This window comes from Rhinoderma darwinii, chromosome 6, assembly GCF_050947455.1.
Source record: "Rhinoderma darwinii isolate aRhiDar2 chromosome 6, aRhiDar2.hap1, whole genome shotgun sequence".
Taxonomy (NCBI): domain Eukaryota; kingdom Metazoa; phylum Chordata; class Amphibia; order Anura; family Rhinodermatidae; genus Rhinoderma; species Rhinoderma darwinii.
The window spans coordinates 144787040-144801106 of NC_134692.1; the positions used below are offsets into that span (position 1 = coordinate 144787040).

General features: G+C 51.1%; 1 protein-coding gene across 1 annotated transcript in view; it reads right to left on the reverse strand.

Moving 5' to 3' along the window:
- Nucleotides 1-1001: 1001 nt before the first annotated feature.
- SETD1A (SET domain containing 1A, histone lysine methyltransferase) overlaps nucleotides 1002-14067 on the reverse strand; it is a 44812-nt gene continuing 31746 nt past the window's right edge. Inside the window, exons 12-18 of the mRNA XM_075830920.1 lie at nucleotides 9496-9756; nucleotides 6213-7499; nucleotides 4195-4364; nucleotides 3997-4107; nucleotides 3741-3860; nucleotides 2470-2607; nucleotides 1002-2225 (exon numbers count right to left, since the gene is read on the reverse strand). Of these exons, the coding sequence (XP_075687035.1) occupies nucleotides 2052-2225; nucleotides 2470-2607; nucleotides 3741-3860; nucleotides 3997-4107; nucleotides 4195-4364; nucleotides 6213-7499; nucleotides 9496-9756 (2261 nt within the window). The 3' untranslated portion in view covers nucleotides 1002-2051. The remainder of the gene's footprint in view (nucleotides 2226-2469; nucleotides 2608-3740; nucleotides 3861-3996; nucleotides 4108-4194; nucleotides 4365-6212; nucleotides 7500-9495; nucleotides 9757-14067) is intronic.

The following is a 14067-nucleotide window of genomic DNA, read 5'->3' on the forward strand; positions in this document are numbered from 1 at the left end:
GATCATGGGAAGAAACGGAACTTTTAAAATGACAGAATGTGACCGTGATCGAGAACATCCGATCCCTGCGCCCACAACGCTGCCCCCCGTCAGGCACACGGAGACTGGGGGTTCCCTTTAATAAATACATCCGGGGAAGTTCTCGTGCCCGTCGTCCGGGAGCCTCGACCTGCAGTGACGGCCATGAAATGGAGTTACCCGGCAAAGATGACACCGGATCCTACACCGGCAATGCTGAACGGTCGATTCTGGTCGCAGCTCGGAGACCGCGCCGATTGTGGATTTTAGTTCCACTTTTAACCCTGCGGTGCCTCGTGTCCCGGCTCACGCCGCTGGGGTCGCCATGGGAAAGGGCTGCGAAGTTTCCTGACTGACATGAAGTGTTAACGGTGGGACATGACGCATCTTCCCCGAGGTGTCAGTGAATGGAAACGCGTCAGTTCTGTCCGGTGGATATAACTGCCACCGTTAGAAGCGGCTGCAAGGATCGGGGTGTGGGGAGAACAGCCGGAGTCTCGGGGGATGGTCTCTCTGCAGCGTTACCCTCCGGAGGGCGTGAACCCGTCGCTGCAGGGAGCGTATTATTCCACTTCTGGGACACGTCCCGACCTTTGTCTCTAAATTGCAGATGTTTTTCTGTGACTCTCAGATTTGGTGATCGTTTCCGTCGTGCGATGCTCTGCAGAGATGACACGGAGTAACCGGCGGATCATCCTGAACGCACGCCGCGACCTCCCTGCGCTCTTTGACCGGCCTTGAGATAAGAAGACGTTATTAACCTCCGACTTCGATCCAAGGCAACGTGGAGTCAAGGTCTCCGACCGTCCAATCAATGCAGCCGGAACGCAGCTTATCTCCCCTCCCCCGAAATAAAGAGAGACACACACGGCCACATATACGTAATAAACTCGTGTTTCTACAAGAAACAAAGCAGTTAATATACAGAATATACAACTTTCTCGAGCCTGACCCCCCCCCCCCACCCTCTATAACTGCACGTCCGCCACCCCTCCCCCGCAACAATGGCGCCTACACCACCATAGGGAGAAAAACAAGAAGGCTATGTCTGAGTGACGGGGCCCCCCCCACATGTAAACACATTAACGCTCCGCGGTCTCCACCCAAATGTCAAAATGGCGGCTGCAGCCCCTGAAGCCTCGGCCCCCATTGCTGCTGGACCCCTCCCCCACAGGGACATAAAAAGGCTTCAAATTTAAAATATAATTTGAATAAATTAAACATTAAAAACCAGCGAAAAACAACAGGTAAAAGGTGCCGGCGCCGCCCGCGATACCGAGTGCGACTGATGGCGGCGGCCGCGGAGGATCCTTATAATCGGAATAAACCAGAGACGGGATCAAGCACAAGATACGCAGCGTCACTGTACACGGCGGGCGTAGAGCAGGGAGGGGGCGGGGCCACAATTCAGCCGCAGAACATCGCAGGCCAGTCCATGAAGAGTCAGCTCTTGGGTCTATATACAAGGGAACAATGCGTAGTGTGTATATACAGATAAAAAGGGCCACGTGTGGGGGAGGGGGGAGACTTGTGCGTTCTGTGGTCACCTGGGGACTGGCCTGGCCGGAGCGGGGGAGGGGGACACAAAAACTGATTTAAAGGTCTAGAGAGTCTTGGACTTTGAGCTCGAGAACTCTGGACCTGCTCGGGTGGAGGTCGGCGGTGAGGGTGGAGGTCGGGGGTGAGGGGCGGGCAGGGTCCTGATCTCTCGGCCTCGGCCCGGCATAAATAACATACTCCCAGGAAGGAAGAAAAAGAACAGAAAACTAAAATGTGTAGAAAAATAGGCTAAAAATAACAAAAAATGAACATATACAAGAACGGCCGGGGAGGCGGCATGAAGTGGGAGGAGCTCGGCGCCGTCTTAAAGTGACACACACAGGTCTGGCTGCTCGCGTCTTCCTTAAAAAAAAATTGCCGCCATTGTTCTAGTAGCCCACGTTCTGCCCGATTCCCGGCGCGGTCGTCTGTACAAGGGCGCGGGGCACACGCCTTCCTTTGATCACTTTGTAGCGGCCCCCGGACCCTTAATATTAGTTCAAGGTGCCCCGACAATTCTCAGTCCCGCACAGACAAGGAATCTTGTTCTCTTCGATGGGGAACTTGTAGTCGTACGTTATCTCCTCGTTCACGCCGATCGGTTGTTTGGAGTAAATGACGATTTTCTTTTGGGACTCGATGGTGATGACTTTGGCGTAACAATTAGGCTGCGGGAAAAAAACGGAGGAGGGGTAAAAATCCAGAAATCACAGTAAGAGGTGCGTACATTTAAAGGGGACACGTCGCCATTTTCTTTCCATTGACATAGACCCAGGGGGGCGATCGTGCCCAGATAGAGGAGGGTCACATGACACACAGGGATGAAGAGGTCATGTGACCTGCCGGGTTTAATTGACTGGGAAGTAAATGGTGAGAGGTTGGGAGTTGTAGTTGGATGCGGTGGTGACTTACCGTGCAGCAGTGGTTTATGAAACGGGCCAGGTTTCCACATTTGGTGGCGTCTATAATGGTTTCCTGGTCGACGCGGAACAGATAGCTGCTGCCGATCCCCTGCTGTGCGTATCGCTTCTCCCTCATGTCGGCCACAACCTGCGCAAATACCACATTCAGTTACGATAATGAACACTACAGCGACCGTCTCCAATACTGACCCCTTCTAGCTGGACCTACAGGACACTGAACAGCCCCCCGTAAATGCAAAAAGAAGCCGGTGCTGAGCGGAGGCCGGTCTGCTGACACAGGTGCAGGGCTTGTTACAGTATCACAGCTCTCTCTTGTAACAAGCCATACACCTGTGTCAGCAGGAAAAGCTCAGGACAAGTTATCTGCCTCTGAATGTAAACAATAAATGTTCTCGTTCACTGACAGCAAGCAGAGATCCATGGAAATGGTGAGAAATTCAAAGTATATTAGAAATTTGCATTATACAGTAATGAAGCTTAATGTACAGGAGACTGGACACCGGCCCTTTAAGTTTATTACTTCTCAGTCTCGTGCAGCGCGGCCCTCACATCCGTCCCTGTGCCCAGGAGCTCACAATCTACAGTCCCCATTACAGTTGGGGTGAACACGAGTACAGATGCATTTATTCTCCTCCCTCTACACAAGTCTTACATAACAGGACAGGGCGGACAACTAGTCCCAGCGGGCTACACCCCCGACCGGACCCGGAGAGGAAAAAGAAAAGAACTGTGATAATAGTGAGCGACGCGTTATAATCTACAGGACCGGAGCCCGAGATACTCCATAATACTACACCACGTAATCAGTGGTGTAGTGCTCCACCAAGGGCCCCCGCGCTCCGCCAAGGGCCCCCGCGCTCCGCCAAGGGCCCCCGCGCTCCGCCAAGGGCCCCCGCGCTCCACCAAGGGCCCCCGCGCTCCACCAAGGGCCCCCGCGCTCCGCCAAGGGCCCCCGCGCTCCGCCAGGGGCCCCCGCGCTCCGCCAAGCCCCCGCGCTCCGCCAGGGGCCCCCGCGCTCCACCAGGGGCCGACGCCTAACTTCCATTGAAATCAATGGGAGGGAGAGAAAGCGTTTTTTGCAGCATTTTTTTTTGCCCGCGCCGCTCATTGGCTGAAAGCAAAAAAAAGCGCGGCAAGAATATGAAGGCAGATTTTTCTGCCTGCAAAACACCTCGGTGTGAACAGGGCCTAAATGTCACGTCCCAGAACAGATAATGAACATACAGCTCCACCTAGTGGACGATCTCAGCATAACCTCACCTGCCGTATGTTCTGTCCCACGTATTCTATCACCATCTCATCAGCGGCGATCGGCTCCATAGCGAAAAGACCCCACTCATGAATGCGACTGCGGCCGAATCGTAGCTTCTTTTTCCGGAACTGCAAGAGCAAAAGGTGACGTGAGGATAAAACCCTTCATACAAGTATTCTGCACTGTAACGACACTGCTGCTCGGTACTGCAGTACTGCATCGCCCTCTGGTGGTCTAAACTCAACATTACAAGTGACCGTTTACCTTGAGTTGGTTGAGTTTTAGTAAGTCGCTGTCCATCAGGGAGAAGGAGCCGATGGCATTGAGAAGGCGCCGCTGCTCCGAGCGACGTTCTGACAGCACCCGGTTAGTTCCCTGTAATAAAACAAAATCAATGTAAATCCCTTAAACTGCATGACAGCGCCCCCTGGAGTGAGATGGGGAGGTGTTACTGGTGTAGACCTGGGTGTCGCTGTCCAGCTCTCGTACGGATACGGGGATGACGTCCAGATATTTGTCCTTGTCCTTCTTACTGATGGCGTAGTAACCCTCGCTCCGCGCGCAGCCCGTCTGGTGCTCCCGCAGGCCGTCCTGGCGATTCTTCCGTCGCTTTGGGTCAGCGATGTTGGTGAGTGAGATTGTGTTAAGGAGCAATAGTTTCATGCAGTGACCAAAGATAGAATTACATGGAGGATGACCCCGGATCAGCTCCCCCCTCACCTCCCCCCCTCACCTGACAGCTCCCCCCCCCCTCACCTGACAGCTCCCCCCCCCCTCACCTGACAGCTCCCCCCCTCACCTGACAGCTCCCCCCCCTCACCTGACAGCTCCCCCCCTCACCTGACAGCTCCCCCCCTCACCTGACAGCTCCCCCCCCTCACCTGACAGCTCCCCCCCCTCACCTGACAGCTCCCCCCCTCACCTGACAGCTCCCCCCCTCACCTGACAGCTCCCCCCCCTCACCTGACAGCTCCCCCCCTCACCTGACAGCTCCCCCCCTCACCTGACAGCTCCCCCCCCTCACCTGACAGCTCCCCCCCCTCACCTGACAGCTCCCCCCCTCACCTGACAGCCCCCCCCCTCACCTGACAGCTCCCCCCTCACCTCCCCCACCTGACAGCTCCCCCCCTCACCTGACAGCTCCCCCCTCACCTCCCCCCCTCACCTGACAGCTCCCCCCCTCACCTGACAGCTCCCCCCTCACCTCCCCCCCTCACCTGACAGCTCCCCCCCTCACCTGACAGCTCCCCCCCTCACCTGACAGCTCCCCCCTCACCTGACAGCTCCCCCCCCTCACCTGACAGCTCCCCCCTCACCTGACAGCTCCCCCCTCACCTGACAGCTCCCCCCTCACCTGACAGCTCCCCCCCTCACCTGACAGCTCCCCCCCTCACCTGACAGCTCCCCCCTCACCTGACAGCTCCCCCCCTCACCTGACAGCTCCCCCCCTCACCTGACAGCTCCCCCCCTCACCTGACAGCTCCCCCCCTCACCTGACAGCTCCCCCCCCTCACCTGACAGCTCCCCCCCCTCACCTGACAGCTCCCCCCCTCACCTGACAGCTCCCCCCTCACCTGACAGCTCCCCCCCTCACCTGACAGCTCCCCCCTCACCTGACAGCTCCCCCCTCACCTGACAGCTCCCCCCCTCACCTGACAGCTCCCCCCTCACCTGACAGCTCCCCCCTCACCTGACAGCTCCCCCCCTCACCTGACAGCTCCCCCCTCACCTGACAGCTCCCCCCTCACCTGACAGCTCCCCCCCTCACCTGACAGCTCCCCCCTCACCTGACAGCTCCCCCCCTCACCTGACAGCTCCCCCCCTCACCTGACAGCTCCCCCCCTCACCTGACAGCTCCCCCCTCACCTGACAGCTCCCCCCTCACCTGACAGCTCCCCCCCTCACCTGACAGCTCCCCCCTCACCTGACAGCTCGGGCTCAAGGACATAAAACGTTGTGAACAAAACGGGAGACGTTACATTCAATTTTATGCAAAACCAATTTAAAGGGGAATTGCACCTGAATGTATCACCTGACATGTAGACATTCCAGCAGGTATGATTAGAGGAGGGGGAAGGGGGCAATAGGCTAGGACCCCCCCCCCCCAACCAAGAACCATAACGAGGAGATTGCAGGATTTTGCAGAGCGCCCGGACCCTTCGGAGCTGTTCGCAGATTTCCGTCTCTGATTTCTCCGACTTCAATGGTGTTTTACTCCAAGTCTCTGGGCGCTCTACAAATCTGCAGGCCATGGTGGATTTAAAGGGGTAGCGCAGCAGGACAATCCCCGCCCATCTGCTTTTATTCCAGCATATAGAGGGAATAGAGTTGGGACCCCCTTCTTTTTGCCAGAGCAAGCAGCGCCCCTCTGTGGTGGACTCAGAATTACATTTATTACAATGGCCGCCGCGCTGCATTTATGGCCAAGCGAGTGGTTCAGAACAGTCGATCACCAGCGCGATCAGCCACACAAAGGATATTAGTATGAGGAACCCAGTGGGTGTCGTTCAGCCAGTCCGTGCTGTGGTCCTCCTGTAGGAGCCGCTCGTACATTTCCCGTAATAAGACCAAGTCCTCGGTGTCCAGTCCGGTGTTCCATATATCATACAGGATGGTCATCTGCTCAAACTCGCTGCGGATCTCGTACTTCGGAGGGGACAGGAGCAGCGCAGAACGTCGGTTCCTATGAGACCGCAGCTCCCGCGTGCACACCCACGACTCTTCATCATCCTCCTCGTCCTCATCATCCTCGGACGTGATCTCTCCCGGCTCCGTCACTTCCTTCACTTCTAGTTGTCTCCGTTTTTTACTCTTGGATTCCTCGTGAGCGGCTTTACCTCTAATCTCCCTCGGAGAGGTCAACCGCAGGTCCCCGACGTCCATGACACCCGTGTCACCCTCCAGCCCGGCGAGCAGACCGCCCACACACACGACTTCCTCTGGGGCCTCCAGCACGGGTTGTCCTAGGTCTACGTGGAGGAGGTCGCTGGGTCTCTCCAGGTCCAGGGTCATCGCTCGCTGCCGCTTGGACGGCTGCTTCAGCGCTGCAGGGATAGAGGCGTAGCTGTGCTCCAGTAAGATCTGCCGTACCGGGGCAAAGAACATCTCCTCGGTGGTCTCCGTCCTCTCCGCCTCACAAGGCTCACGTACGATGGGCAGAGATTTCGGCGCTGGCTCTGGGATGGGCGGTGCGGTGACCTCCTCCACCTGTATATAATCATCATCCATGCGCTCCTCTCCATCTTCTTGCAGCGTTTCCTCCGCTCCCGCGCGGGGTGGATAGGACTTCACCAGACACGCGTGGTCCCATGGAAGGTTTAGGACCGTCAGCGGTTGTGGAGGCTTCGGAGGAGGAGACGGTTCTTTGGCAGGAGGTGGGGGCAGCACAAGCTCTGGTTTTGGGACTTGGAGAGTCTGTGGGGGTTGTGTGGGGAGAGTAGGAGCCTCGGGGGGAGGTAGAGGAGCAGGAGGAGGTGGAGGAGGGGCGGGTGGTTCTTCCTTGGTCTCCGGCTGAACAACCTGTGGGATTTCGGGGATAATGCTCTCTGGGACCAGATGATTTTGGGGTTTAATCTCCACAGGTTCCGGCTCTTCTTCTGGAGTGAGGAGGAAAGAGACCGTCTTGCGCCTTTTCTTGGGAGGAGGAAGAAGAGGTAGAGGAGGAGATGAAGGGGTGCAAGGCTTGGGGGGTGTTATGGCAGGGGGCAGCTGCTGAGGTGGAGCTTCTATACAAGGTTCCTCTTTCACTTCCAGGGCTGGAAACTCACCTGAAAATACATATAAAAAAACCGATGATTTTACAGTAAACATAAATATGATCAGCCAACGAAGCAACGTCTGACAAGGGGCAAAAATCAGGAAAGAGTGTCATTTACGGAAAAGCCAGACAGATCCCAGCAAGGAATTCCACCCTTCATTATATTCTGATGTGCCAGGAGAGAAGAGCAGAGGTCTGTGGGCCGGGAGCAATGCCATCCTGTATTACACTCCAGAGCTGCACTCACTATTCTGCTGGTGGAGTCACTGTGTACATACATTACATTACTTATCCTGTACTGATCCTGAGGTACATCCTGTATTATACTCCAGAGCTGCACTCACTATTCTGCTGGTGGAGTCACTGTGTACACACATTACATTACTTATCCTGTACTGTTCCTGAGTTACATCCTGTATTATACTCCAGAGCTGCACTCACTATTCTGCTGGTGGAGTCACTGTGTACATACATTACATTACTTATCCTGTACTGATCCTGAGTTACATCATGTATTATACTCCAGAGCTGCACTCACTATTCTGCTGGGGGAGTCACTGTGTACATACATTACTTATCCTGTACTGATCCTGAGTTATATCCTGTATTATACTCTAGAGCTGCACTCACTATTCTGCTGGTGCAGTCACGGTGTACATACATTACATTACTTATCCTGAGTTATATCCTGTATTATACTCCAGAGCTGCACTCATTATTCTGCTGGTGGGGTCACTGTGTACATACATTACATTACTTATCCTGTACTGATCCTGAGTTATATCCTGTATTATACTCCAGAGCTGTACTCACTATTCTGCTGGTGGAGTCACTGTGTACATACATTACATTACTTATCCTGAGTTATATCCTGTATTATACTCCAGAGCTGCACTCACTATTCTGCTGGTGGAGTCACTGTGTACATACATTACATTACTTATCCTGTACTGATCCTAAGTTACATCCTGTATTATACTCCAGAGCTGCACTCACTATTCTGCTGGTAGAGTCACTGTGTACATACATTACATTACTTATCCTGTACTGATCCTGAGTTACATCCTGTATTATACTCCAGAGCTGCACTCACTATTCTGCTGGTGGAGTCACTGTGTACATACATTACATTACTTATCCTGTACTGATCCTGAGTTACATCCTGTATTATACTCCAGAGCTGCACTCACTATTCTGCTGGTGGAGTCACTGTGTACATACATTACATTATTTATCCTGTACTGATCCTGAGTTATATCCTGTATTATACTCCAGAGCTGCTCTCACTATTCTGCTGGAGGAGTCACTGTGTACATACATTACATTACTTATCCTGTACTGATCCTGAGTTACATCCTGTATTATACTGCAGAGCTGTACTCACTATTCTGCTGGAGGAGTCACTGTGTACATACATTACATTACTTATCCTGTACTGATCCTGAGTTACATCCTGTATTATACTCCAGAGCTGCACTCACTATTCTGCTGGTGGAGTCACTGTGTACATACATTACATTACTTATCCTGTACTGATCCTGCGTTACATCCTGTATTATACTCCAGAGCTGCACTCACTATTCTGCTGGTGGAGTCACTGTGCACATACATTACATTACTTATCCTGTACTGATCCTGAGTTACATCCTGTATTATACTCCAGAGCTGCACTCACTATTCTGCTGGTGGAGTCACTGTGTACATACATTACATTACTTATCCTGTACTGATCCTGCGTTACATCCTGTATTATACTCCAGAGCTGCTCTCACTATTCTGCTGGTGGAGTCACTGTGTACATACATTACATTACTTATCCTGTACTGATCCTGAGTTATATCCTGTATTATACTCCAGAGCTGCACTCACTATTCTGCTGGTGGAGTCACTGTGTACATACATTACATTACTTATCCTGTACTGATCCTGTATTATATACACACACACACACACACACACACACACTATGATACTATATTTGTACACAGACTGTATATAACACTTACTCGGTGTCTCCTCTTTGTCTTTGAGTGGCTTTACTTCTGAGGCGAGCGGTGGGGGGCTGGGTGGTCTCAGAGGTTCAGTAACTGTTGGGGTTACGGGAGCGTCCTCTTGCTCTTCCTCATCATCAGATGACGCCGGTGAAGAGGAGGATGACGAGGAGGAGGAGGAAGACGAGGACGAGCTGCTGCTGCTGCTGTCGGATTCGCTGGAGCTGTCGCTGTCGGACACGATCTTGTTGGACAGTTTGGCGAGCGGCGTCTCATCTGGACAATAAAACAGCAGAATAAGAAGAAGGAGCCGAAGACACAACAAAACGACATTCAGATCTCCCCGGTGACTCCTGCGTTACACTGTGCAGGTGAAGGCTTCTACCCCAGGATGGTCTGTGTATGTGATAGTAGCGGGGGATATATTATGGTGGTCTGTGATAGTAGCGGGGGATATATTATGGTGGTCTGTGATAGTAGCGGGGGATATTTTATGGTGGTCTGTGATAGTAGCGGGGGATATATTATGGTGGTCTGTGATAGTAGCGGGGGATATATTATGGTGGTCTGTGATAGTAGCGGGGGATATATTATGGTGGTCTGTGATGGTAGCGGGGGATATATTATGGTGGTCTGTGATGGTAGCGGGGGATATATTATGGTGGTCTGTGATAGTAGCGGGGGATATATTATGGTGGTCTGTGATAGTAGCGGGGGATATATTATGGTGGTCTGTGATAGTAGCGGGGATATATTATGGTGGTCTGTGATAGTAGCGGGGGATATATTATGGTGGTCTGTGATAGTAGCGGGGGATATATTATGGTGGTCTGTGATGGTAGCGGGGGATATATTATGGTGGTCTGTGATGGTAGCGGGGGATATATTATGGTGGTCTGTGATAGTAGCGGGGGATATATTATGGTGGTCTGTGATAGTAGCGGGGGATATATTATGGTGGTCTGTGATAGTAGCGGGGGATATATTATGGTGGTCTGTGATGGTAGCGGGGGATATTTTATGGTGGTCTGTGATAGTAGCGGGGGATATATTATGGTGGTCTGTGATAGTAGCGGGGGATATATTATGGTGGTCTGTGATAGTAGCGGGGGATATATTATGGTGGTCTGTGATGGTAGCGGGGGATATATTATGGTGGTCTGTGATAGTAGCGGGGGATATATTATGGTGGTCTGTGATAGTAGCGGGGGATATATTATGGTGGTCTGTGATAGTAGCGGGGGATATATTATGGCGGTCTGTGATAGTAGCGGGGGGATATATTATGGTGGTCTGTGATAGTAGCGGGGATATATTATGGTGGTCTGTGATAGTAGCGGGGGATATATTATGGTGGTCTGTGATAGTAGCGGGGGATATATTATGGTGGTCTGTGATAGTAGCGGGGGATATATTATGGTGGTCTGTGATAGTAGCGGGGGATATTTTATGGTGGTCTGTGATAGTAGCGGGGGATATTTTATGGTGGTCTGTGATAGTAGCGGGGGATATATTATGGTGGTCTGTGATAGTAGCGGGGGATATATTATGGTGGTCTGTGTATGTGATAGTAGCGGGGGATATATTATGGTGGTCTGTGATAGTAGCGGGGATATATTATGGTGGTCTGTGTATGTGATAGTAGCGGGGGATATATTATGGTGGTCTGTGTATGTGATAGTAGCGGGGGATATATTATGGTGGTCTGTGATAGTAGAGGGGATATATTATGGTGGTCTGTGATAGTAGCGGGGGATATATTATGGTGGTCTGTGATAGTAGCGGGGATATATTATGGTGGTCTGTGATAGTAGCGGGTATATATTATGGTGGTCTGTGATAGTAGCGGGGATATATTATGGTGGTCTGTGATAGTAGCGGGGGATATATTATGGTGGTCTGTGTATGTGATAGTAGCGGGGGATATATTATGGTGGTCTGTGATAGTAGCGGGTATATATTATGGTGGTCTGTGATAGTAGCGGGGATATATTATGGTGGTCTGTGATAGTAGCGGGGGATATATTATGGTGGTCTGTGTATGTGATAGTAGCGGGGGATATATTATGGTGGTCTGTGATGGTAGCGGGGGATATTTTATGGTGGTCTGTGATAGTAGCGGGGGATATATTATGGTGGTCTGTGATAGTAGCGGGGATATATTATGGTGGTCTGTGATAGTAGCGGGGGATATATTATGGTGGTCTGTGATAGTAGCGGGGGATATATTATGGTGGTCTGTGATAGTAGCGGGGGATATATTATGGTGGTCTGTGATAGTAGCGGGGGATATATTATGGTGGTCTGTGTATGTGATAGTAGCGGGGGATATATTATGGTGGTCTGTGATAGTAGCGGGGGATATATTATGGTGGTCTGTGATAGTAGCGGGGGATATATTATGGTGGTCTGTGATAGTAGCGGGGGATATATTATGGTGGTCTGTGTATGTGATGGTAGCGGGGGATATATTATGGTGGTCTGTGATAGTAGCGGGGGATATATTATGGTGGTCTGTGTATGTGATAGTAGCGGGGGATATATTATGGTGGTCTGTGATAGTAGCGGGGGATATATTATGGTGGTCTGTGATAGTAGCGGGGGATATATTATGGTGGTCTGTGATAGTAGCGGGGGATATATTATGGTGGTCTGTGATGGTAGCGGGGATATATTATGGTGGTCTGTGATAGTAGCGGGGATATATTATGGTGGTCTGTGATAGTAGCGGGGGATATTTTATGGTGGTCTGTGATAGTAGCGGGGGATATATTATGGTGGTCTGTGATAGTAGCGGGGATATATTATGGTGGTCTGTGATAGTAGCGGGGGATATATTATGGTGGTCTGTGATAGTAGCGGGGGATATATTATGGTGGTCTGTGATAGTAGCGGGGGATATATTATGGTGGTCTGTGATAGTAGCGGGGGATATATTATGGTGGTCTGTGATAGTAGCGGGGGATATATTATGGTGGTCTGTGATAGTAGCGGGGGATATATTATGGTGGTCTGTGATAGTAGCGGGGATATATTATGGTGGTCTGTGATAGTAGCGGGGGATATATTATGGTGGTCTGTGATAGTAGCGGGGATATATTATGGTGGTCTGTGATAGTAGCGGGGGATATATTATGGTGGTCTGTGATAGTAGCGGGGGATATATTATGGTGGTCTGTGATAGTAGCGGGGGATATATTATGGTGGTCTGTGATAGCGGGGGATATATTATGGTGGTCTGTGATAGTAGCGGGGATATATTATGGTGGTCTGTGATAGTAGCGGGGGATATATTATGGTGGTCTGTGATAGTAGCGGGGGATATATTATGGTGGTCTGTGATGGTAGCGGGGGATATATTATGGTGGTCTGTGATGGTAGCGGGGGATATATTATGGTGGTCTGTGATGGTAGCGGGGGATATATTATGGTGGTCTGTGATAGTAGCGGGGGATATTTTATGGTGGTCTGTGATAGTAGCGGGGGATATATTATGGTGGTCTGTGATAGTAGCGGGGGATATATTATGGTGGTCTGTGTCTGTGATAGTAGCGGGGGATATATTATGGTGGTCTGTGATAGTAGCGGGGATATATTATGGTGGTCTGTGATAGTAGCGGGGATATATTATGGTGGTCTGTGATAGTAGCGGGGGATATTTTATGGTGGTCTGTGATAGTAGCGGGGGATATATTATGGTGGTCTGTGATAGTAGCGGGGGATATTTTATGGTGGTCTGTGATAGTAGCGGGGGATATATTATGGTGGTCTGTGATAGTAGCGGGGATATATTATGGTGGTCTGTGATAGTAGCGGGGGATATTTTATGGTGGTCTGTGATAGTAGCGGGGGATATATTATGGTGGTCTGTGATAGTAGCGGGGGATATATTATGGTGGTCTGTGATAGTAGCGGGGGATATATTATGGTGGTCTGTGATAGTAGCGGGGGATATATTATGGTGGTCTGTGATAGTAGCGGGGATATATTATGGTGGTCTGTGATAGTAGCGGGGATATATTATGGTGGTCTGTGATAGTAGCGGGGGATATATTATGGTGGTCTGTGATAGTAGCGGGGATATATTATGGTGGTCTGTGATAGTAGCGGGGGATATATTATGGTGGTCTGTGATAGTAGCGGGGGATATATTATGGTGGTCTGTGATAGTAGCGGGGGATATATTATGGTGGTCTGTGATAGTAGCGGGGGATATATTATGGTGGTCTGTGATAGTAGCGGGGGATATATTATGGTGGTCTGTGTATGTGATAGTAGCGGGGGATATATTATGGTGGTCTGTGTATGTGATAGTAGCGGGGGATATATTATGGTGGTCTGTGTATGTGATAGTAGCGGGGGATATATTATGGTGGTCTGTGATAGTAGCGGGGGATATATTATGGTGGTCTGTGATAGTAGCGGGGGATATATTATGGTGGTCTGTGATAGTAGCGGGGGATATATTATGGTGGTCTGTGATAGTAGCGGGGGATATATTATGGTGGTCTGTGATAGTAGCGGGGATATATTATGGTGGTCTGTGATAGTAGCGGGGGATATATTATGGTGGTCTGTGATAGTAGC